General features: G+C 39.7%; 2 protein-coding genes across 2 annotated transcripts in view; both read left to right on the top strand.

Annotated features, from left to right (window-relative positions):
* Positions 1-762, top strand: part of LOC126913328 (basic proline-rich protein-like) — a gene marked incomplete at its 5' end in the record, with an annotated part of 20,390 nt that extends 19,628 nt beyond the window's left edge. The window contains one exon of the mRNA XM_050711161.1: positions 205-762. Coding sequence (XP_050567118.1) covers positions 205-762 — 558 coding nt within the window. The remainder of the gene's footprint in view (positions 1-204) is intronic.
* Positions 288-25,256, top strand: part of MAN1A2 (mannosidase alpha class 1A member 2) — a 145,891-nt gene continuing 120,922 nt past the window's right edge. The window contains exon 1 of the mRNA XM_035569582.2: positions 288-1,113. Within this exon, the coding sequence (XP_035425475.1) occupies positions 806-1,113 (308 nt within the window). The 5' untranslated portion in view covers positions 288-805. The remainder of the gene's footprint in view (positions 1,114-25,256) is intronic.

Genomic DNA, 25,256 nt, shown 5'->3' with positions numbered 1-25,256 from the left:
TCTACGATTGTAATCTGGTTCCAGCTGTCCCCTTCTCCAGGCCTTCAGTTACGCTTCCTTTTTGTTTTATATGAAACCCTTTGCAAAGGACTCGGGCTTGTGCACGTGTGCAGGCCGTAACGCACACCTTTTTTGGGAACAAGAGCCACATTTCAGAGCTTGAAGACAGTAATTCAGGTATATTCCCTTTGACCGCACCCCTAGCCCACCCCTCCCGCCGAAGGGGCAGGGCCCTGCTGGCAGTCGCCTCCTGGAGACCTCACTTTCCCCAGCGCGCCTGCTCCGCTCTCCGCCGCCTCCGCGCAGGCGCAGCCGGGCCGTGGAGCGTGTCCGGAGCGGGCTTACGGTGGCCGTTGCCGGCGCCGTTGGCAGCGGGGTGGTGGGGATGAGCCTGCGCCCGGCCCGGCCCAGGGGACGCGGGCGGAGCGACGCCGCGCCTCAGGCCGGGCCCCCAGCAGCCCGCTCGCCGCCGCCGCCGTCCCGGAGTTGAGCCGCCGCCGAGCTCGGGGAGCGCCGCTGACCGGAGCCGCCCGCTCGGGCCCTGCTGGCTCCGGGGCGCGGAGGCAGCGGGGCGGCTGCGCCCCGGCCCCCGGGGGAGCGGCGGCGGCCGTTGGGGCGGCCAGGCCCCCCCCCTCACAGCCCTCACCCCGCTCCTCCGAGAGGGCGCCCGCGGGGAGGATGGTGAAGCCGCCGCCGGCCCCCGCGCCGGGCCGGGAGGCGGCCGAGGCGAGGCGGGCCCCGGCAGCCCTCCGCAGGGGGTGAGAGGTGCCGGCGCCCGCCGCGCGGGGTGGTCGCTGTCGGAAGGATGACCACCCCCGCCCTGCTGCCGCTGTCCGGGCGGAGGCTGCCCCCCCTGAACCTGGGGACGTCGTCCTTCCCGCACCACCGAGCTACCTTGAGACTCTCGGAGAAATTTATCCTGCTTCTTATTCTTAGTGCCTTCATCACGCTGTGCTTCGGCGCGTTCTTCTTCCTGCCCGACTCCTCGAAGCACAAACGCTTTGACCTGGGTTTGGAGGATGTGCTCATTCCCCACGTGGATACCAGCAAAGGGGGCAAAAACCTCGGAGGCTTCCTCATCCATGGGCAAGGACACGATGAGCATCGGCACAGGTAGGTGGTCGCGTCTCCGGCAAGGCTGCGATGCATCACGCTCGCTCCAGCCAGTGCACCCCGGTGGAGTGGGGCTGAGCTAAGGAGAGACCCCGTTCATAAGGGCTTCCAGCTCTGCGGACGAGACCTCGGGTATTCTGCATTCTCCACCTTTCCCCAGCAAAACGTACCTCTGAAAATAAGCAGGTTTTTTTTGGTTTGCTCCTTTGCCAAACGTAGAAGTTATGACTGCTTGCCATCACTTAAGAGGCTAGAGGCATTCCAGGGCTTGGATGTGGCCAAGAAAAGGAAGAGTCTTTCACATACTGCCGTTGCTACTCTGTCCATCAGTCTTACATCTTCCCAATGTGTATTAATTTAAGAGTTCTCCTGTTCTCCAGCTGCCATACGTAGCTGTGTCTTCATGTTTTCTTTTCCAGTGTGAGTTTAAAACTAGCCTTCCGACTATTGAGGACTGGGACGCTAAACCTGCGCACTCCTCCAGTGATTGATTACTTCTCACCATAGGCAATAAACACAGGCAATAAGCATAGGCAATAAGTCGTGGCGGGGGGGGGGGGGATAAGGGATGATTAAATTATGGCATTTGCGGAGATAGCCCAAGTGACTGCTGCATCTTTTTGATAGGTTTTCCTTGCTTACTCAAAACACTGACTTGATGCTGAATAGTTTGTGGGATTTTTGTCTGACAGAGCCTCAGGGTTACAGCATGAAGTCTGTCAGTGTATGATGTGCGGAACGTCAAACTAGTAGATGGCTTAATCACCCTTTGTGGCCCTTAAAATCAGTTGCTATAATATTATTCCAGACGATTGGAGGTGTCAGTGATTAAGTTTCCTTAATTGTGTTAGCAAGGGTGAAGAAATTGGAAATAAAACAGTAGTTAAGAGTAATAAGGGTTAATGTCACGATGTTGATAGCTTTTTGGGGCCTCCTAAATCTTTGTGCAGTGTGAGCCTCTAAGCATTCAAGGTTGGGTCATGTGAAGTTGTCTTCAAAACTGAGATTCAAAAACTTAAATGAAGGTTTTGCAGTGTACTTGCTTCTAATACACATTAATTGCTTAAATCACATCCTTATGCCTGGGTAAGATCTCTCTTCACTGTCAAAGATGTGTAAAATGTAATGACAACAGATGATAGAATATGTTCTCTTCAATATTTCTATTAATAATACGGTGAAATTTAAGTAAATGTTACTTATGCTGATAGTGTTCTTTGGGAACAGTTTGAAATGTATCCTATTGACATAATATTAGAATTATTTAAAGGTTATTTGTGCTGGATTAAAAGGGAGGAATGTAATTGCCTCTTTTTATTAACATCTTATGAGTTATAAAGACTACCTGAATACTGTTCTATTTTTCCTTATGGCATTTTTGCCGTTGGATATCTTGAAGCATTTATCATGAGCTCTTTCTTGTTAACTGAAAGGGCACGGATACTTAATATTTAACAAGGACTACTTTTGTCTGCAATGTTAATTGCAGGTGCAGTTAAATGTTGCACAAGACATAGGTTTAGATGCTCTCTAATATACCTTTGAAGTTCTCACCTTTCATTGTCTTTTTTGTCTCTTGTGATCTTGCTTCTTTTCACCTAATCACAGTGGTACATGCAGTCAAAAACCAAGTTCTAAAATAGAAGAAAGATGAAACAAAACAGTCAAAATCAGGTTCTAAAATAGATGATGGATGAAACAAAAAGGAGTTCAGCAGAAATTTTCAAAACTCCAGCTGTGACTGTTGTACCTTTTGCTGCCTAGTAGATGGGCCATAGAAAAGAGTTTAATACTGATAGTTCTGAAGTGATGCTTTTGATTAACCTACTTATGAGAGTCCTTTTCAGGTTTGCTCTCTGTGTAATTTCTGAGGCTACAGCTTCAGTAATGATACAAAGTGCATACAGCTTTTCTTTCACACATAGATAAACAAAATGCACTTAGCTCCAATAGTTAATAAGGTAAAACTGACCCCAAATAAACATTAAAAGAAGCGGTTACTGTGTTAACTCTCCTATAATTCCTCTCTAAGTTGTGAATGTGTACTTCTCCCCATCCCAATCCAAAATTGTCCCTCTCATGTACAGATTTTATGACCACCTTTTGGATTGTATTTGAGCAAGAATAGGTAATCCTGTTGCTTTAGTCCTGCAAGCCATTACAAAACTCAAAGCATGCCTTAACTAGTATAAAAAAAAAAAAAAAAGCCTGCCTGCTTACAAGACACTTGTGTGAATTCCACCATGTGCATTGTGAGGCAAGGTTATGTAGTTTACTTTTGGAGTAACTTAATGGACTTGTTACCTGATAGCATTATGAATAGGTATTTGCTAGTTTAGGGTTGGCATAGTGACTGTTTTCCCATAGAGGAAAACAGTTGGCTGTTGACATTTTCAGTGCTTGGTTACTGCTCCTGGGTCACAGGGACCTTGACAGGTCTTCTATTCTTAGAAAGCAAAAATGTCTTCAGAAATGAATTCTAGATATCTTGTTATCTCAATTTGGGATGAAAAACTTTGTCCAGCTTACCATCAAGGAGCGAAGTTGAGCATCAGCTACTCCATAGGTGTTATTTTTTGGATAGTATTGGGAGTTCAAGCAAAGATCAAGAGAAAATAACCTGGATTGTAGCACAAAGGAGGGTGCAGTCTAAGATGTGAAGTATGATAATGAATTGACAAGCTGTCTTTCCAAGAGTTGTGGGACTTAAGAAGAAATCGTATCAAAGGTCATTCATATGAAGTATGCTTTATCATGAAGTGGCAGGTGTGTTTATTTAGCAATTAAGGGAAAGTATTTCTTCTGTTACAGCAGGTATTGACTGATATCAAAAGCTAAAAAAAAAAAAAAAACAAACCATATTGTTATACTGCTCTCTTGTTATATAGAGTATAGTATTTTAATGTTCATTTTCCCTTACCCCTTAATTTTTGAGCTTTATAGTCCGCTGGAGGGTATTCATATTTCTATCTTGCAAAATATAGCAAGGATGTAGGTAGAGGGTTGTCATGCAGCCATGCATTAGTGTTAGGTGTGTAAATAATGGTTCTCACTGGAACCTCTCTGTATTCCCTCTCATTGCTTAAGCATTTGTTCAAGAATTGTGGTGTCCTTGCCTGTCATCTAAAGAAAAACAACTTTCTTTTAAGAAGGGGGTTGAAATCTGAAATAAAGCTGCAACTGATACTTTGGGAAATAGCTTGCACAAAGCCCATCCAATAGTCATTTCTAGCTGTTTATTTCAGGGGAAAGCTCTTCATTTGTTCTTACAAGGTGATACATGGGGAATGGATTAGAAATGCTGGAAAGGTGTGTGTCAAAATCTTGCGTTGGTGAAGAAAGAGAGTGGAACTGACTAGTTCAGGACTTCTGAAGATATGTGCACATGCATGCTTTTTAAAAGCCCATTTCAGTTCCTACAGATGGATTTCTTTCTGCTTCCAATAGGATATTGCAAAGGTTCTGGAACAAGAGAAGCACAATTTTGAGGACACATCTCCTAAATCTTGAATGACACACTAGTTTGTTTGGCAAGAAGTGACAGTTATCTATATGCAACAAACTTCTACATTTTCTCTGCTACCAAAAACCAACAAAACCCCCAAAACAATACAAAACCAAAAAAAAACCCTAAGCTGCTTCTCACTACCCAGTTTCTTTCCAGCTATTTTAGGTATTTTATTCTTCCATACTATGTCTGAAAGATAGCTTTGGAACCAAAACAAAATATTTTTATAGTTTCTTGGCATTTAGCATAAACAAGTGAGAATGCAGTCTGTAACCTTTTGATTTATTAGATATTTTTAAATAAAAATGAGTATCTGTAATAAGAACGTTGAGCAGACTTGTTTCTTTAATGATGTGTCAATACGCTGTTTTTTATATTGACAAAAACTGAGATTACTTCTGTGGAAAAACTACATTGTTTGGAAAAGCAACAAATACATAATTTTATGAGCTCAAAGTTGCAAAGCCACTTTGTAACGGCACTCTGGACTATTGCTGTGCCAACAGTTCAATTCTTCAGAATTTTGCAGGGCTGTATCTTCAGCTGCTAAATTCCTGTGTGTTATTTTAAATAATAATTCCCACCTTTACTTAAAAATAAGACAAGCCCTCTTTTCAACATATTGGTAGCAGGTACCACTAATGCAACTGACCACTGCAACTACCTTGGCCTTGCTTTGTAAGTTGGTATAGGTCAGTCTAAATCATGCTTTTGACACTGTTCTTCTGAAGCTAAGGTATATCAGCTTCTGAATTATACAGAAGTGATAAGCTCAGCAGGTTGATATGACCAGGTGTGCATCAGCAGCTGCACGGCAATAGTTTAAAAGCACTCCTTCTTTGTTGTTCAATATATGGTTACCTCTAAAGACAGTAGCTGCTACTGCTGTACTCTTTAAAAGAGGTGAAAGTAATAATATTTTGAAAGAGCTATCAGTCTCTCTTCTTCATTCTTCTAAATCCTATCACTCTTCTTAATTTGAAAGAAACTTGAAAGACTTAATATGCTTTCTTTGACTCCCATTATCTTCTGTGGTCTACGTGGCTTAATTATAGAATCACAGTGGAGATAATCTGGTCCAATCCCCCTGCCAAGCAGGGTCACTTAGAGCACATTGTGCAGGATGACATCCAGGTGGGTTTTGAATATTTCCCAAGAAGGAGATGCCACAACCTCTCAGGGCAACCTGTTCCACTGCTCTGTCACCCTCACAGCAAAGAATTGTTTTCTCATATTCACCTGGAACTTCCTGTGTGTGTTTGTGTCTGTCACCTCTTGTCCTGTTGCTGGACACCACTGAAGAGTCTGGCACCATCCTCTCGATGCCCTCCCTTCAGGTACTTGTACATGTTGATAAGATCCCCTCTTAGCCTTCTCTTCTGCAGGCTAAACAGCCCCAGCTTTCTCAGCCTCTCCTCGTAAGAGAGATGCTCCAGTCCCCTCATCATCGTAGTAGTCTTCTGCTGGACTTGTTTCAGTAGCTACTCGGGAGCCCAGAACTGAACACAGCACTCCAGATGTGGCCTCACCAGGGCTGAGTAGAGGGGCAGGATCATCTCCGTTGACCTGCTGGCAACACTTCCAAATGTACCTTAGGATGCCGTTGGCCTTCTTGGCCACAAGGGCACATTGCAGATTTGTGGTCAGCCTGCTGTCTATCAGGACTCCCAGGTCCTTCTCCACAGAGCTGCTTTCCAGCACATCAGCCCCCAGCCTGTACTGGTGCTTACGGTTATTCCTTCCTAGGTGTAGGACGCTGCATTTGCCCTTGTTGAACATCATGAGGTTTCTCACGGCCCAGCTCTCCAGCCTGTCCAGGTTCCTCCAAATGGCAGCACATCCCTCTGGTGTGTCAGCCATTCCTCCCAGTTTTGTGTCATCAGCAAACTTGCTGACTGTGCACTGTGTTGCATCATCCATGTCACAGAAGAGTAAGCTGAACAAGACAGGACCTAGTACTGACACCTGGGGGATACTGCTAGCTACAGGCCTCCAACTAGAGTGCACTGTTAAGACATAGAAGTGGGCAGAGGAGATAATTTAGCCTCTGTTGCTCAGTGGGATCAGCGTTTCCTATCATCCTCTGCCATACCATCAAGTATAAAGCTGTGTAAAGCCAACTTTTGCTCTTCCTTCCCTGCACATACTTGAGGCACAGCTCATTAGTGTAATTATGAGTACATGAGTGATTCAGATAACTTTTCAGGGGAAAAAGCAAGTTGGAGTCTGCTGTAGCCTCTGGGGCTAAACTCATACTCTGTCCAATTTCCCTTTGCATGAAGTTGAGCCTTCAGAGCAGACTGCACAATCTGTGTGCAGTAGGGACACTGAGTGTAAGCTCAGGTGCTTGATGTAGAAGAAAGGTCTTTTTGGGTGCAGCGTGCAGGAGACGCAGGTCTTCCTGGTGACACATATGGAGCTGAAGAGCATAGGAGGAGTGTGTTCCAAGTTAGGGTTCAGAAACATCTTGTATTTCTAGTGCAGAGAAGTTTTATCTGTCTGGTGTCAATTCTTCAAATAATAAAGCTATTACAGGAGCACTGTTTGTTTTTATCTGGAGACTTTCTTCAGTTGGAGGTTTTAGTAATCACTTATTTTCTGTTCTGGACTCATTGGAGATGAGTGTTGAGAAGTGATGCTGGTGCTTGGAGATGTACCAAAATCTGATTTCCCTTGATTTCTTCCAGAATCCTCACATTATACGCTTAAATTTGATTTGAATTTCTTCTGAAGTTGTACTGGACTATGGGAGAAGTACCCTCTTGTCTTCTTTCAAAAGGTTCTGCTGAAATGAGTGCATTATATAGTAGGCTGAGAAATACTTCCATCTTTGAATTACAAAATGCAAATTTCAGACCATCTGTATAGATGTCTTTCCTCCTCCCCCATCTGCTTAACAGCCTATATCATGTGTAGAGTGCTTCTTTAAGTTATCTTGCTGTACTCAAGTTTGACAAAGCACTTCTTGCACCATGGAAGAGGGAGGAGTTGACCGTTCATATTCTCCAATTCTTATCGTTTCCATTAAAGAAAAAAAAGTTGGTTTTCTGCATGATTCATACTTTGTCTGCATACTGGAAAACAATTAGGCGTGGGAAAACAGCAGAAAGTTTGCTTGCTGGATTTAGGCCAGCTAGTGGGTGGAAGGCAGTAGCGCTTTGGAGTTTTGTAGATTAAAATCTCAGAAGAATTTTAATATAAATATGGGTTATTTGATGTGTTTGCAGTGGTATAGGCAATAGTAAGCAACGTGGGCATACTGTGCCCTAGGAGTTCTCCCATTTGCTGCTCTTGTCAGTAGCGTGTAGTAAATACAAACATTCCGATCCTTCTCAGCTTGTTCAGAGTTGTAGATTTTTGCTTGCTTACCACAAATGTATGTAAAAATAATCACGTTTGGTGGCGTGTTGTATGTGTACGTTTTCATAATAATTGAACTTAATACTGGCAAAAAAAGGGAAAAAATCTTGTAAATTTTTTTTGCTCTTGTATGTTACCACTTTCAGCTTGTGTAAGGGAAAAAATTATTATCAATCTATGTATGAAGTTTTTGAAGACTACAGCATTGTATTTTCAGTTTAGACTTGGTCTAGAAAAGCTTTATTACTTGAACAGTTATTTGTGAATTTTTATAAAAGTGTATGCAAATATTTTGCTTTAGAGGTAGTTATAAAATGTTTTTTTCTCATGTTCTTTTCTAAGAAACCCTTGAAGTCCAAAACATGATCAGTGTTTCTTTTCCACCATTCTGCATTGTTGCTATTGCAGATCAAGAGAAAGCTGGTCACACAGACAGTCTGTGTTGGACACACAGACAGTTATTTCTCACAGTAAAGACTAGCTAAGTAGGAACCTCAGTGTTTGTGTTTCAACATAGTTTGTGGGATTTGTTCTTTTGCCTTCGTTTCCGGATGGAGACTCAAGTGACTGCTGTAACGTGTCTTAATTCAGTACCTAGGTAGTCACTTTATTACTAAAATTCAGAGTTCTGTTGTAAGCTAATTGCTTGTGGGAAGAAGAGTGTTCAACAAGCTAAAGGTAGTAAAGCAAGAAAGGGGAAAAACGGGGGGGATGTGGGGGAGGTATTTAAACACTGAAATAAGAATTCTGAAGGCTCTAAATGTCCTGTATGACTAACTTTTTCAAAGTACCTGCATTTACAGTATAATTATATACCTCTTATTTGACCTGTATGACTTCTGCTATTTGTCTTTTGAACTTAGTAATTCAACAATATTTCATAATCTTACTGTATTAAGTGTGTATACACATTCATGGTTGGAAAATATTTGGCAAGCTTTGAGAACTGTGGAGTTCTTACCATATAATAATGATTTGTAGGCTTTTTGATTCCTTCTATCTGTATTATCTATGTTGTCTGATCTAGCCTCTCTTACAGAGCAAATCATGCAGGTTCATCCATTCACTCAAATACAGACCCTCTAAATCTTCATTAAATCAGTTAACTTTCTGGGATTATTTGAAGATCTTAAAAAGAAATGGGAGATTGCTTTTTTTGGTAACTTTCAGAGTTGTTTTTTTGAGCTCCTGACCAGGTTCACTGGGGTTTTCAAAATGTAAAAATTTTGGGCAGATATGCTATAGACTACTAGCCTTCTTTTCTAAGTTGGAGGCTTCCCTTTAAGGCATTTTTTGCTTCTTCTCCTAAGCAAACAAAGTTTATATGGTTGTACCATATGTTCACCTGTGGTGCTGACCCTCTTCTTTTCTACATTCTTTCTGTTCCCCCTTTAACTTTTATCAGAAGCAAAGGGTAACCTGTCAAAATAAATAAGTTTCTGTATCTTGTACCTATCTAATTGCTGTGTGAAAGAGAGAGACCTCAGTTAGGGGCAGTGTTGAAAGGAAGAATCACAACTGCGAGCCCCAGAGTTTTCTGCGATACTTGATCTGCTGCTGTTCAGTCTGTCCCAGTGTAACTCTGAGCCGTTCGCAATAGGTAGGGTTTAGTGGGGTTTAATGGGTAGGGTTTAGTAGGGTTTGATGGGATGTGTTACTGAGGTTGTAGGAAACATAGGGCTAAAGAACCCTAATGCATGAAATGCTGGGCAATGTTAGTTCTGTTCCTTGCAGGATTTTTGTCCAGACACTGAATCATATTTATGATTCTGTCTTGCTGCCTTTAGTTTTTTAAATGTTCTTGAGATACAAACTTATGAACAGGATTACCTTGTATATGGTATTTGGCATTAGGTTCATTAATATTTTCTGTTTTCTTTTACTTGTTAGTCACTTCTTAAACCATCAGAGGGTTTTGTAAACACTTCCCCAACTCCTTGCCATAGTGTTGCTGTTGAAGCTTACAATGGGCAGGGAGCAAGTTAGAGGTTTTTGTTTGAATTAAAATTACGCAATCTGCTAAATATGGTATAAATAGAATTACTTGCAGCTTTAAGGGAGTGCGTATGATGAAAGTACTTTTTTTCTTTTTTTTCCATAAGAGGGCTCTTAAAAGAGATTACTTTGTGTCTATTAACACCAGTAAACAAATGTCAAATTTCACATTTAGTGTGTGCTGTTAGCAACCTGGAAGGCATCTGTAAGATGATAATTATCTGCATTTAGGTTTAGCACAGTTTGCAGGCCAGCAAGGCATTTGAAGTTTGCATGGGCAAGCTGCTTCAGAGTGTTCTCCTTCTCAGTAATTTGTTATTGTTTTTCTTCTGGAGCTGCTGACATGTTTGGACTGCTGAAGTGTACGGTCAGGCTACTTACAGGCAGATGACTATCAGTGGGAAATCAAACTAATCCATTTTACTTGTTATTGGATCAAATGAATGTGATCACAAAGGGGAAGAAAAACATCTCAGTTGGAGGAGCGGCATATCCCTTAAATCCTTCAGTGGGATGGGGAAGATCCCATTTGCCATGCTGGCTGGTAAGAATAACTTACAGCATGTGCTAATTCCTCACAGATTTTTCTTATTATGTTGCTATCTTTAGGAGTTTTTTGCATTTCAAGTGTTATTTACTATTTTCTCTATGGAAGTTAGGGACTCTTCTTTTGTTCCATAATATTGCGTTCTTTCTGTAGTGTATTTATAAAATATTAATATATAGCCGTCTTTCTGGACCAGAAGTTTTCTGCTTCTTTTCATTACTTAATGAAATCATAAATTACTTTTTGATTTAAAAACCAAACCTGAAAAAACACCCACAACAATCTGAATTTGCTTGGGATGGCAAAAGTAGTGGGAGAGAGACTTCTGAGAGAATAAGAAATTATCTTCCTGATAAGATGGTCTCCCCTGCTCCATTGTTCCCAAAGGGGACAGGCAATACAAACCCCTCAAAACCTTGTTATTCTCTTGAATCCATGTTCTGCAGTCATATTTTCTGATGTATAAATCCAGTTGATCTTTTCTTCTATATTCAGGCAAACTTTTCTAGCTGTTTTGGGAGATCAGAATATAAGAGCATAGGTTAAAATCTGCAGGGTAGAAATAATGGGGGATTCTTAAGACATGTTAGTAGAGAAAAGTCCAGTATGTTAGTAACAATTTACTCAGATTTGCAAATTTTACAGAATATTTTGTAAGTCTTTAAAAAAAAAAATCAGTCCTGAAAAAAAATGGTATGAACTAGTTTGACTAAGAACCATGTTTCTGGTGACCTTTTAAATCTCTTGTGAGTCAGATTTATCTTGGAAGTACTAAAGGCTGTTTTCAACTTAATAATTACGGATGATGCAAGCATGTGTCTGTTTTCCCAGTGCTATAATCACACATCCTTAGTTTCCTAAAGGCATCTGTTCTGCTGTCATTGGTTTCATTGGTTGAGTGGAAAATATTCTCCAAATTATTAAGTAACACTTGTATTGAATTCTGAATTGCAATGCAGAGTGTTCTGGAGAAGAAAATACAGCAGAGGAATAAGCGGACTTGCTGCATCGTGGAGTTCTGATGTTACAAAGGGCATGTTTCGTGCAATTAATTCAAGTTTCTATTTTTTGTGAATAATTTCACCTTCTAGAGACTGTGGAAAACATAGCCATTATTACAGAATCATAGAATATCCCGAGTTGGAAGGGACCCACAAGGATCATCAAGTCCAGCTCCTGGAACCACGCAGGTCTACCCAAAAATTCAGACCATATAACTAAGAGCACAGTCCAAATGCTTCTTAAACTCCGACAGGCTTGATGCTGTAACTATGTCCCTGGGGAGCCTGTTCCAGTGAGCGACAACCCTCTCAATGAAGAACCCCTTCCTAATATCCAGCCTGTCCCTCTCCTGCTGCAGCTTGATATCTTAACATGGTCTCTGAAATAGGTGCTTTCCAGAAAATAGGAAAATTGAAACAAATGAGTTTTGCTGTTGAAGAATTAAACAGTTTTCTTACCTTACCAACAACTAATTTAAATAGAATAACATATCAGGTACAGTGATAAAGTTAATCAGCACTATTAAAGATACTGATTTTAAGTACTTAAAAATAGTGCAGTTGGGTCTACTAACTGTCACTAAGTTGGTCCAGATCACTAAGGTGAAAAGTTCATACAGTATGAATATTTTGCCTATTTATATTAGTAGTTCATACCTGGGATGATGAAAGGGACAGAAGAGAACTTACCTGCATTGCAGTAACTGTCACCCTGGTAATCATAACTTTTTTTGGAGGGTTTTCTGTCTGGCACCTTTCTCATCTTGAGAGATTGATACCTATGGAAGCTTTGTCTTGATCTCTGATATATGTGTGTATATGTATGAAACTGCTCTGTGAAGTGGGTGATCAGTTGTCACTGATGTTGTTTCAATATTTGTATGTGGAACTTTCAAACAAATGGCAAATGAGGTGACTGGTATTGTACAGGAGTTTTTTACAAATAACTTCTGTTACAAATTATAAACTTGTTAACAGCTTTTTTTTTTTTTGTCATGATATTCTGAAAACAGAATGAGAATTGTTCAGAATTGTATTGGTAACTGAATGAAGTTGTTCTTTTTTTTTTTTAAAAAAAAAAAAACACCTCCCCGCTCCTCCCCTCGAAAAAAAAAAATCAAAACACCAAAACAGCACAGTCAGCCAAACAAAAAACAACTAAAAAAAAAAGCCCCCAAATAAACAAAAACCAGTGCTTCATCATTCTTGGTCTTACTTGATGTGAAGAGCAACAAAGCCAGCAGAACAGTGGTGGAAGAGAACCTGGAATCTTTGTCTGGCTTTCACCCAGTCCTGTGTTGTCATTGCAGCATTTGATAGCTGCTTGCTGGCCAGAGTAGGCTACGGGAACAGTTTATTGGCTCATAAAGTAAAATGCCCAATGGTGATTTTGTTCCTTGTTTCTGAACTGACAAAATTTGAGATTCACTACCACTCTACATGTGAACCCCAGGCCCTTGGTTAGCTCTGTTTTTAATATGTTTATTTTGGTTTTAATATATTACAGATATGTAAATCACTTGATCACTAATTTTATTCAGATGGATATACTATTGGAGTTGTATAGTGGTTTGCTTGACAGCCCTTTTCCCCTCCTTAGATGTAATTCACTCAGAATAGCATCTGGCTGTCACACTACAGTGGGACTAGATCATCCGGTCTACTGCTATTACAAAGAAAAGTGAGGCTTGACATATTCGTGTCAATTTGGCAAGATGCCTGAATGATTATACTCAATGAAATATGTGACATTTCAAGTGGTAATGTAACCTGCAGGAACACTTGCAGGAGAAATGTATGATACTGCAAAGAAAATGCCACCTTTACTGGTTCTGGAAGGTTCAAATACTGACACAAGTCACCTGATCAATTCCCAGCACACAACTGCAGGTTTAGTCCATTAATTCAAAGTTTTTTGTACTCTAGAATTTGCTGGTGGTGATCCTGAGGAAATTCAAAATGCAATGGAGTTTAAGAAGAAAAACACCAGGAAGTGCTTATGACGCTTCCTTTCCTACACTAAAAGAAAACGAACCAGCAACCATCCGCAGTTCCAAAGCGGTGTGTATAATTACATTTAGTAAGTCATAATTACTTGCTATTCCTAGGTTCCCAGGAAACTCCAGATTGTTTTGAACCTTTCTGAGTCCATAGTATGGAATTCATAGGAAAAAAACAAGCTGTGTAATATTGTCTACCGTTCTAGTAGCTAGCAAATATGTGGAAGCATAAAATGTTTAGATGCTCCTTTAATCTGATATATAAGTTCATTTTTTCCATCTACCTTACTTCTGTTACTAAGGAGAAATTCTGGAGTCTGTGCAAACTAAGTAGGGTTCTTCCACTGTAGCATGAGACAAGTTGCCTTAAACTGCATCAGGCATAACCTTGTCTCACCAGCTTTCAGGTGGGTCCAATAATGCTTAAAATGGAACGCTGTCTGAGAGTTGGAAATCTTTATTTACGTCAATCTGTTCAAAGAAATTTGTGGTAGATAGTCTCTGATTTCATATTTTACTTCCAGTTTCTGTTCTACTTTTCCTTTTTATAACCTGGTCACTTATTTTTAGCAATTTAACCCTGCCAGTTTCAGTTCAATGCTTGGCAGTTGCAATAAAATAGGACTATGAATGTGGTAGGTGCTATTCAAAATGGCTGAGTGGTCTGAGGCATCTAAACAGTATCACCATCTCTTCTCAACCTTTTTCTTCCACAAAGAAAAGGCGTAGTCTCAAAAAAAAAAGTCTGGTGACGGGTGGCTAGTGCTGCCTCATTTTCTTCTAAAACATGAAGAATGACTGAAACTTAACTCTCGCTTTGAGTAGCAAGAGTAAATAAAAGCCTCCATAAAACTTAAATTCTTAAGGATGAAAGATACAGAATTGCTGTGGATGTGGTTTTGGCATCTTCTAGCATGCACAGAGGTTCTTCATGTCAGAGACACAGCAATTATTTTCTAGGTAGTGTGGGTTGCTTAGCTGGTTAGGCAGTTTGCTAAGGATTAATGTGCTTACCAGCCTGATGAGTCCCTGCTGTTGTGGAAATTGTATGGAAGGAAAATACTAACTGCCTTTCCTTCTTGGAGTGGTTTGATTCTTGATCTGGTTGAGTTGACGTATTCCAACTCTTTTTTTTTTCCCCTGAAGATCTTATGTCTTTTGTCAATATGTTTATCCTGAGTTAAATTACTCTCTCAGCAATTTCACTGTTTTTCTTACCTTTTGAAATTTACAACTGTGAGAGTATCCTCTCATAACATAAGTTTTTGGTTGAGCTGAGCCCAAGCTCTCACTGGACTGTGGGTCATAGAGAGTGCAGTCTTTTGGTTTAGCAATCTTAGTACTGCATGCTTGTTTACTCTATATAATAGATGTATATACATGTACTGAGTTGTGTGAGTGTTGCATTATTTCATATATATATAAATAAATATGCTGTGGGGAGTAACTGACCCACTGTTGGTTTTCTTCCCTTTTTTAATAGGAAAAAAATCCACCTAATTATCAGTCTCCTGAATCATCATTATGTAGTTTATTAGTGGGGAGGATTTTTTTTATGTGGAAACTTACTGGAAGCACCTGGAAGGCTAAATAACTTTTCGCACACTTGTCTTTCATCCTCTGATTTATTGATAAGATTAAAGAATTTTGTGAGTAATGAGATAGTTTTGCTCTGTGGAACAGTGCAGATTGGATAGTACATCATTATTTCCAGGTAGCCCGTTGCTCTATCTCCAGTTACTGATTTGGCTGATTTGACAAGTAGAGAGGGATAAAATTTGCTGTTCTCTTCGTCTAACCACTCCCAGAGGTGTGGTATGGGAGAAGAACTTTTTGTAGAGTATTTCCATTTTAATTAATCCAATATTACTGTTACAAGAGGACAGAGACTGCAGTGTGGATATACTGTTATGCATTCCTTCTGGTTCACAGTATAAAATAAGTCCTATATATGTTTGTTTTTTTCCCCCTGAAGTAAGTAAAGGCTTTGTGACATTGCCTGCTGTTCCTTTCCTGTCTGTATTTTTCTCATGATGAAATACCTTCTGAAAGCTACTGACATTCTGAGACTGAGTTAAAATTAATTTTTTCTATCATTGCTCCATAATTCTTCCGATTTCTCTGAAGTAGGACAGCTTTTTAAACTGCTGCCACATGGGAGTGAGGGAGTGTTGCAACTGGAATGATCCTGCCAACACTAAGTGCAAGGAGCTAATCTGTCTTTCAGACTGATAAAATGCTGCTCCCACGCCAAAGCAATGCTAATTGACCATCACTGAAGCTGTATTGACCCGAAGGGTTGCATGTAACTGTTTTCTGGTGGTGAGAGAAATCAAGAGAAATTGCTGTATTTTTAGAACTTGTTCAGCCTAAGCAGTAAAACCCTAGTGATGTTGACCCCCTGCAATGAAAAGCTAGTGTCAGTCTCCTATATGAATAGCTCCCAGGGATTCTTCTTCCTCTTCAAGTTCTATGCTGTACATTTGAGTGCATGGCTTATGGTGCATGCACGTTGACCGCTATTGTGATTTTAAACATCGATAAACAAATATCAGCTTACCATATAGCAACAATTATAGCCTGGGGAGGATAAAACTGAGTAGTGCAAGTGAACTTTCAGTAGTATATTTGCAGCACTGTTGCTTCAGGGATGTGCAAAGCAACTCAGGCTGGGTGAGTAAATAGTGTTAGAGAAATGTCGTAGCTTGTGTTGACAGAACATCTGTGAGAGTAGTCTGTTCTGTAGTGCTCTGTAGAAACTGCTGGGGGATTTCCATGCAAAGAAGTCTAGTGCCATCTGCTTACCTGAAAGTTTGCCATCTAAGAGTCTACGCTATATGCTGTTTGCTACTCTGCCTTTGCAATAGCCATTCTCTGTGTATTTTTGCTAGCTCTCAACTTTTATATTTGAAAAATTGAGTACTTTTTAGGCTAAAATAGTAGTCATATCATGGCTATTGCTAACTTTCTTCAACTGTTTTTCTTTGGTTTGTGAGGATCTTCAGGTTTACTTCTGGAGTCTGAGAAGACTCATGGTATAAAAGGAGGGAGTTACCATATTTATTGTGGTACCGCTTTTGAGCACAGGCTGCAGGAAGAAGGCATTGCTACAGCTCAAATAGAATTCCTATTTCTACAGTATAGGGGGGTGGGAAAAGGAAAAGGGAAATGAGTATCTGATTAGGAACAAGAATCTGGGGAGGGGGTAAGTCAGGGTTAGCAGAGGGTCTTGATGATGAGAAGGAACAATTTATTTCTTTGGAATCTGCAGATAGGAACTACACACTGAACAAAATAAAATAATATAGGATGGCTGTGAAATAGTAATTTTAGCCTTCTTCTCCTTTTTCCCAGAGTAAAAAATAAAAAATAAAAAAAGGTGTTGTCTGAGACATGAGAAGAGGTGGGCATTGGCTGAGTGAGGTGAGTGAGACTTATCAGAGTGGCACTGGGGAAAGGAGACATTTCAAGCACAATGGTGGTCAGTAAGGCATAAATAATGCCTTAGGATGGTAGGGAGTGACTTATTGGATGGAGGAAGCAATATCATTGGGATAAACTTGAGGAGTAGAAACTAGATGTGATGGTGGGGGAAGGAATGACTGGGGTTATCGATCATGTGAGTTTGTGTGCAGAAAAACTGCTCCTGATCACTTGGGCTCTACTTTAAGATCCTTGAATATGCAGTTCTGTAACACTTGAACTGTAACACATGTCCTGTTCTCCTATGTGGTCAGCCATTTAATGTTGCCTATATCCTAGTTCCAGCAGTAGTGTTTGGGCAGTCAGCCTGTTAGGAGGCCTGATGTGCCCTTACATGATCAATGATTTTTCAGGTGGCTTAGCCGAGTGGCTTGCTCTCTGGTCTCCTGAATACTATCATAAGGAGTAAGGAAGGTGTGTTTTTTTTTTTTTAGGGCAACCAAAGCTCTAAAAGTTAAAGAATGATTTGCACAGAGATACTGACCAACACAAGGAATATTGAGTTACAGCTGGAATATTGTTTTATGTAATATTATTGTTGATCATATTATCAATGCTGCTGTTACATGTAAGCAATGCTAAAATCCACAACATAAGTGGACGTGCAGGCATCATTCATGTGCTAGTTGACTTGGTGCTAAAAATGTCTACTTTTCTGGCAACCAGTGAGTCAGTGTAGCATTGCCAGAGAAGTTGTGCTCCTGTGCGCCATTGGAAGAGGGTACCCATGCTGGTGGTGAGCAAATTCTCTTCATCCAGGGATATTTTACTGCTGCTCATGCATGCAGCTTCTCTGCCTTGGGCATGCAATGAAGGTAAGACCCCCTTCTCCCTGACTGGAAGTTGGGTTGGTGGAGCTGTTGGAAGAACATCATAAGACTTAACCTGCCAGGGCTTGTGCTTACATTGGTGATCTCTGGTCTGGGTGTTGTGTTGGTTGTCCAGTCAGTTAATTTATTCTTCTACCATTATTTTAATATAATAATACATATTACTATGGTGCATATATCTAGTAGTTGCCAGTTTCCAGTAGACCCCTCCCTTATTACTGTTGGCACTATGTACCTCAGAGCTCTACAATTAGTATGTTTTTTGGTATAAGTCACCTTGTAGCTACAATGTGCACTTTTGTCTGTGGCAGACCCCGTTATGGGAAGGCAATGTGGACTCATCCATAGACAGAATATTGCTCCTGCTTCTCTCCTCACGTTATCCTTTGGCTGTCATCTGACCCTACCATAGCTAACTCAGGGAGCTAAACCCACGCAGAAAAACTCAGAGTGAACAAATGTTCAGGGCAACGCTACCAAGCCCCTAGGTAGTCTTTTATGTTAAGACCCTCAGTCAGTTCACTAGCCACTGACAAGTGCCAGAGCTGGTGCAGTGCTGAGTGGGACCTTGTACTTGGCAATAGCTAGGCATTAATCAGCTTAAATATCATGTGAAACTGTAGCCTGAGCCTTGTTTTTTTGCCTCCTGCTGCAAGCTGATACATGTGAAACCCTGTTAAGGTATGTTTCTCTTCCTCTGCTGTTGACCTACATAGTAACTGGTAGCAGGAGGTTGTCATCTTCTATAGTTCAAATGATAGGGTCTGTAATGGATGTAAAGCTCCAACATTACAGTTGTGAATTACTGGGATGCTAAAATGATTATCATACCTTTTAGTGATTGCTGCTTCTTAGTTTTCTCTTAAATATATACATATGTACTTAATTATATGCAACAAGTGTCTTAATGGCACCATGTTTTTCCTTTCTAGTGTCCAAAACTCAGTTACTTTATGCTTTCAAAAGTCAGCAACATATTACTGCTCAGTGTTTTATTTTTTTCTTATTGTTATCAACTTAGTATTTTAAATTAAAACTTTCAGTCTGTTCTTGAGTTGTCAGTGTCCTAGCACATACGAAGAGTGGGGCTGTCCTGGTATATTAAGTATTTAATATGTTTATATTTAGCACTTCTTACTGCAAGGTATTAATGCAGCTTTCTCTGTGATGTTCTTACATACTGGTTTCAGCAAGCCTTTGATCTCTGCTGGAAGAGTGTTTTCAAGCTATGTCTTGTAAAGGTAAACAGGTGAAATCCTGTTTCTCTTTTGCTTAAATTTTCTTTTATATGTTGCTGTTTCTGTATAAAGTGAAATGTTAGGAAACTCTTGGTAGCATGTTAGTCAAGCTAATATCACAGTGTTAATATCTGTTAATTGAGCTAAACTGCCTGAACACAAACATACTATAATCAATAGATGTGCTAAGAAATTCCTTTTTGACTTTACAATGTGATTATTCAGGACAGAGAATTTCTCAGCTGGATAAGACTCCTGCCTTAGGACTTTTTCAATTTCTGGAGACTGTGTGGGTCCTTTCAATGATTCCTGAAGATTTTGTGCATGCCTCCAGGAACTGTTTCCTTCTCTGGGAGTATAATGTACAAAAGGGGTGGAATTTGAAACTCTAGGATCAGGAAGAAGATCAGGAAAGAACGGAGAGCAAGGATGCTGTCTGTAGTGCACATATATGATTAGAGTTCTTTTGTTGTTGCTTTATTCTTGTTTCTGATTCCATCTCCTTCCAAAATTCCTGTACAGAGCTGGATTATGAACCTGCCCCATTTTGGTATAACTGTCAGACAATGTAGCTAGTACAGAGAGCAAAGGAGTAGCAAGTCAGTACAGTAGTGTTGAAGATGTAGTGCAAGCTCTCACAGCATATACTGAAACAGTTGCTGGTGCTATGCTAAAAGGGACCCATGATTCATTTTCTGTAGGTAAAAAGTTATGTAAAAATTGCATTAAAAAAAAAAAAGACAAAAACCCCACAACTTTTCACTCCAGGGAAAGTTAAAATATTAAGTAGTGTAGGAAGTGCTAGTTGCTCTACGTGTGTTCAAAAGGGTGAGAATTAAGGTGTAGTGGGAACCTGTAATTTTGTAGTGTCTTGATTTTTCAGGTGTATGAATATATATATATACATTTAGGTAATCTAAAATTAGCCATCTAAGTCTGGCTATCTTTGGGATTCTGTTTAATTGGATGTTGGGCAGCTTAAATAGGATTGTGGTTTTGCTAGGAAAAATGTTACCTCGAAGCAGGTTTGTTTTAATTGTTGTAAAAAATGAGTATATATTTAATTTTGTATACCATAAAGAAAAATAAACATGTTTAGTAAAGAGCATAGTAAGTTTACTTCTGAAAAAGAACAACTTCATACTGTATGGAAAATGCAGCAGTGCTTCAGAATTTGCAGCAACTTCTGTGATATAGAATGCACCATTTTTATTTTCCTTCCTGGTTTGTGTAGTTGGGTTTATGCCTTTTTTTCTTATAAGAAACTTGGTTTTGACACTAGTAGAAGGCTGGACATAAAATAATACTTAAGAATTTGATGCTGTGTAATGGAAGTGCCCTGGTTCTTTCTCTCTTCTTGAGCATATGTTTCAGTATCTGATTTGTGCTATTGACAGCAGTGGGACTGCTTTGTTTGTCCTGTATGTAAATGTGCTTAGCAGATGATGCACTGCTGTTGTACGAGAACCCAGTTCTGTGTAATTGTTTTCTCAGTATCTCAAGATCAGCTATGTGTCATTCTGCCGTGATCAAACGGTAAGTCTTGTAAATCAGGAATGAATATCGCATGCAAGATGTTTGCAAGTACTGTTTAGGACTTGAGTGCGATTAGCACAGAGTCTAAATGCTCCGATACATCACTATATACATATCTAAACTTAAATAGCAACAGTTTCCAGCTAGATAGAGAGGTTTACAGTGGAAAATTGTAGTTTGACATCATTAAGTGTAATAGGCTTCTGCAATTTAAAAGTATCCTACAAGAATTTTGGTGCTGTTAAAATCTTGCATCAAAATGAACTCTACTTTTCCAGATATTTGTTCTTTCTATCTTGCTCACTTCTAACTTTTTATCCTACCCAATGCTCTTGTTCTATACCTATTTCATTTTCTGTTTATCATTCCTGTAGTCTATATACTATTCTCACTCAAGCTTCTTCCAAAGTTCTTCCATCTTTATTACTTTAAGGGGGGAAAAAAAAGAATGTTTCACAGGGTTACACATTGGAAATGAAGATAAAATGCTCCAGTCAATATTATGCCAAGAAGGTGTTTAGAATCCTTTTACATTTGGCAGGTGGTAACATTCCTCTGATTCAGGTTTCTTGATAAAACATAAAGAATTCTGAAATTTCATAAGCTTTTAGTATCCTTTTTTTTGGAAATAAGATCAATTCCTAAAAATAGCTTTTTTCTTCATAACAGTATTGTAAGTGATTTGACGATCAGGTTTGAGACCTTGCTCTGTAGAGGCTTAATATTCTGCACAAAAGTAACCAGCTGCAGCCATTAAACGAATTTTCTTTAATCAACCCAGATTCTGATATAATGCCTATTTTTGATTGTTAGTGCCTTGAGGCAGATCTAATTGTATGCATTTCTACATCATATAAATGAAAAAGATCTAAGGAAGCATTTTGATAGAGCTGTAGTGATTGAAAACTCTACATTGTTGAACTTCACACATCGACTGCATTTTCTAAGTGTTTTGACAAGTCACACTAAGACACTACACACAAAACAGTAAGCTTGTTTATACAGTATTGAAAATGTGTGTAAAGCATTGTGTAATGTATATTTATTCACTAATTAATTTTTTTGTTAACTGCTGTTGAATCATATATCTTCCTGAAGTAGTTGATTTGATTCATCTGAAAAATCTGTATGACCTGATACATGAAATATCCTAGTTTTGTAATTATGGTAAGCATAAAATGCTTACATGGTCTCTAGTGACCCTTTTTAGCACTGACAAATGTCTAGCTACTATTATGAATGCAACTGTTGGAGAGTGTTTGCAGAAAACCTCTGCCTTTCTTCACCAAGTAAAAATTAAGCTGACTGTGCAGGCTATGACAGTGCTTTTAGGTGCCAAGAAAAGCATTAACTTGAATTTAGCGTATCTGTCAATACTAAGGAATTTTTTTGCTTTTAGTTTTGCAGTGGGCTTGCTCTTCATGCATAAGGGATGTGCTTCAGCTGTCCAGCCCCTTTGGCAAGTTCTCTGAGTGCCCATTCAATCTGTATTTTTGAAATTCTCTCTAAATATTATTATTCCAGAGCTGCTTCAAAGGGCCCTATCTCAATCACAAGATAAAGGAAAACAATTGTGTACAGATAGATACAGAAGTTACAACAAGCATTGGCCTTTAATGATCAGCCATAAGAATTAGTGAATTTAACATTGGACTTCAAAAAGTGGCTGTTTTCTTGCCATTGTGCCAACAAAAGTATATATAATGAGTAACAAGTTTTGCAGAAAGAAAATGCAGCAAGGCAGCGTAAAGATGTAAGTAGCTGATAAATGTCTTCCTGACAGAATTGTCGAATGAACAGAACAAGTTGTGAGGGTTCCCTAAACATATGGGTTAAGAGAGACCACATTTAAAATATGTGGAAACAAGATAGAAAAACTTAGGTGTTGTCAAGTTCTGGAAAAAATAAAAAAAATGCCCAGACACAGGCAATCTAGGTAATGGAGAAATTTGCACTGTTGAACAGAAGATGTGGGAGGAAGATTAAAAGTTACAGTTCATTGGACTTGAAGATGACACCCAGCTATCTGCAAAGAAATGTTGGAGGCTGAGGTTTTTGCTTTAGAAGAGAGAACAGATTGGAACAGAATCTGTGAGCTTCCATCACAGAGAGGAATTCAAGAGCTGTGCTGAAGGTGTCTGAAGGCCCAGGTTTTTGGCCTAAGATAAAAAAAAAAGTAAAAGAAATAAGAAATCAGACACATCATCAGCAGGAGGTGCCAGTTTCTTCTCCCTGTTAACTAACAGTAGAACACAAGGGAATGTCACAAAGCTGTGCTGGGGAGGTTCGGGCTGGGTATCAGGAAAACTTTGTTGACCATGAGGGTGGTCAAACCCTGAAACAGGCTTCTGAGCAAGGTGGTTGATGCCCCATGACTGTCAGTGTTCAAGAGGCATTTGATTAATGCCCTTAATAATATGCCTTACCTTTGGTTAGCCTTGATGTGTTCAGGCAGTTGAAATAAGTGATCTTTGTAGGTTCCTTCTAATTGAACTATTCTATTGTGTTGTCTATTGTTCACAAGTGGAAAGAAGTGTGTTGCAGGAAGCCTATATGCAGTTTAAGAGGGGTTATTTAGTATTAAAGGGGAGCACCTGTGTCAGTTAATTCTCTCCTCTCCTTAGCACAGTCCAAAGAACCTGACTGTGAAGGTGAGGAAGACTGGTATTTGGAGTGGCAGCTGTCCTTGAAGAACACCAAGGAAGCGAGCTATCAGAGGATAACTTGGTATCAACAATATATTGGTATCAACAATATATAACAGGGAAATAGGAACACGAAGATCAAGGGGGAAGTGCAATGGCAAGACAAAAATTTCTGAAACTAGAGGGAGAGGGATAAAAGGGCTTGAATAAGGAAACTCTTGTTTGTGTTTGACAGGTGGTACTTGTGTCATATGCCAATGTAACTATCTGCTAGAAATAAGTTCTACTGTCACCTTTGTTCAAAAGGAACCACTCAAGAAATGTGCACCTTTAGTTATTATCTGCTGCCTCTCATCGCCCAGAAAATTAACCTATGTCCTTGCATGGCGTGAAAGTGTATTCTCCATATACTAGGAAAACATGATGGGCTTGTAATGTGTGCGTATGTTATAAAATGGTGTATGTTGGAAGGAAAAGCAACTTTAATACTTAATGTGTGAAATGTTTTTTGAGTCACTGACTCAAATTTTTTTTTTGTCTACCCATCTGCTGAGAATCCAAACAATAACAAACTGGTTGCTGTCTTGCTTTAGTAACCCTATGCTATGCTTTTTAGTGTGGGAGAGTAGTTGCTGGTGGCCAGTTTTCTTTACTTGTCTTTATTTTATTTTTTTTTCTTTTTAAATCTTGAATGAACAACCTTGAAAGCTTTTTTTTTCCTCCAGATCAGTTATTCAAAAGGTTGTTCTCTCACAGCAGGTAGGAGAGACTTACATTAAAAGTCCTCCTGGCAAGTGAAGCTTTAGTGGCTGCTCTTAAGTTCAGAAAGGTCACCACCTCATGCATAGTTGTAGCACATAAAGGTTCACCTAGTGATTCTGTTATCAAGCCTTACAATTTGTGGTCTTTTCTGAATGACGTTTTGTCTGCTTGTGGAGACTGTGTACAACATTCTTGCATAAGCAGCTGCAATAGTTAATTACAGTGATTGTTTAAGAAACTTGCACCTGTATCTGGCATGCACTTGTCTAGTTTCAGATTGTAATTATTGGGTCTATTCATGTTCCTTGCTGGCAAAAATAGTCTACTTGATGATCCTTTTAATATCGCTTGTTTTAAAGATGCTACCAATGTAGTTTCATGGTACGTAGACCTCTCTATTTTGTCTCAAGATTTTTAGAACAAGCTGTTGGGGTGACTAAAGGAAGCAGCAGCTTTGCTTTAGATAAGGTTTTTGAAGATTTACTCAAAAAGGTGTGTGTTGTAAGAGTTTGCTAGTGTTGCCTGGGGCAAGGGGATAGTTGGGTAGGGAAACCATTTTTGACACATTCTGATATGTGTTTGTGCTGGGATTGTTTCCAATCTTTATTAAGCTGTGAATATGTTCTTAGTTTGGTCCTTTGAGGTCTCTCTTCTTTATCTCTGTGATTTCTTGGATATAATGATATCTACACTCATTGAACTGTTGCTGACTCTTTCTTATGCTGGATGAGGAGCTTGTTGGCGTTTGGGTGCTGTTTGGTGGGGAGTGGGAGGCAGTGGGGAGTCTCAGTGGGTGACACATTTCAAATCTTTTCACAACTTCATTATGTATTTTCACTTATGTCATGATGCCTAAGAACTCAAGAAAAGTGATGTGACTTTTTAGGAGTGTGATTTTTCTTTCAGTAAGGTCATATACTTCAATACATTTGGTAAAATACATCTTCAGCTGGAACATACAATATGACATTTCTTGCAGCTCAGGCTGTCCATCATTGGTAATTGCACAGTGAATATCTGTCTGCAGAAGAAGCTCTTGTACTTTCTCTTGTAAACTCTCTCAAATAACTGTTGACCTTTCTCTTCATCTTACTGTTTTCATATGTTTGTTTCAAAATGTCACTTCCTGGAAGACTTTTCGCTGATCATACAGTTAATGATAGAATTTTTCATCTTTATTGAGTCTCTGCATATTTTCTTCAAACACTTAAATATACTGCTGAGTGGGTGAAGGAAAG

Source organism: Cygnus atratus, chromosome 1, assembly GCF_013377495.2.
Source record: "Cygnus atratus isolate AKBS03 ecotype Queensland, Australia chromosome 1, CAtr_DNAZoo_HiC_assembly, whole genome shotgun sequence".
Taxonomy (NCBI): domain Eukaryota; kingdom Metazoa; phylum Chordata; class Aves; order Anseriformes; family Anatidae; genus Cygnus; species Cygnus atratus.
This window is presented reverse-complemented; position numbering and strand designations above follow the sequence as displayed.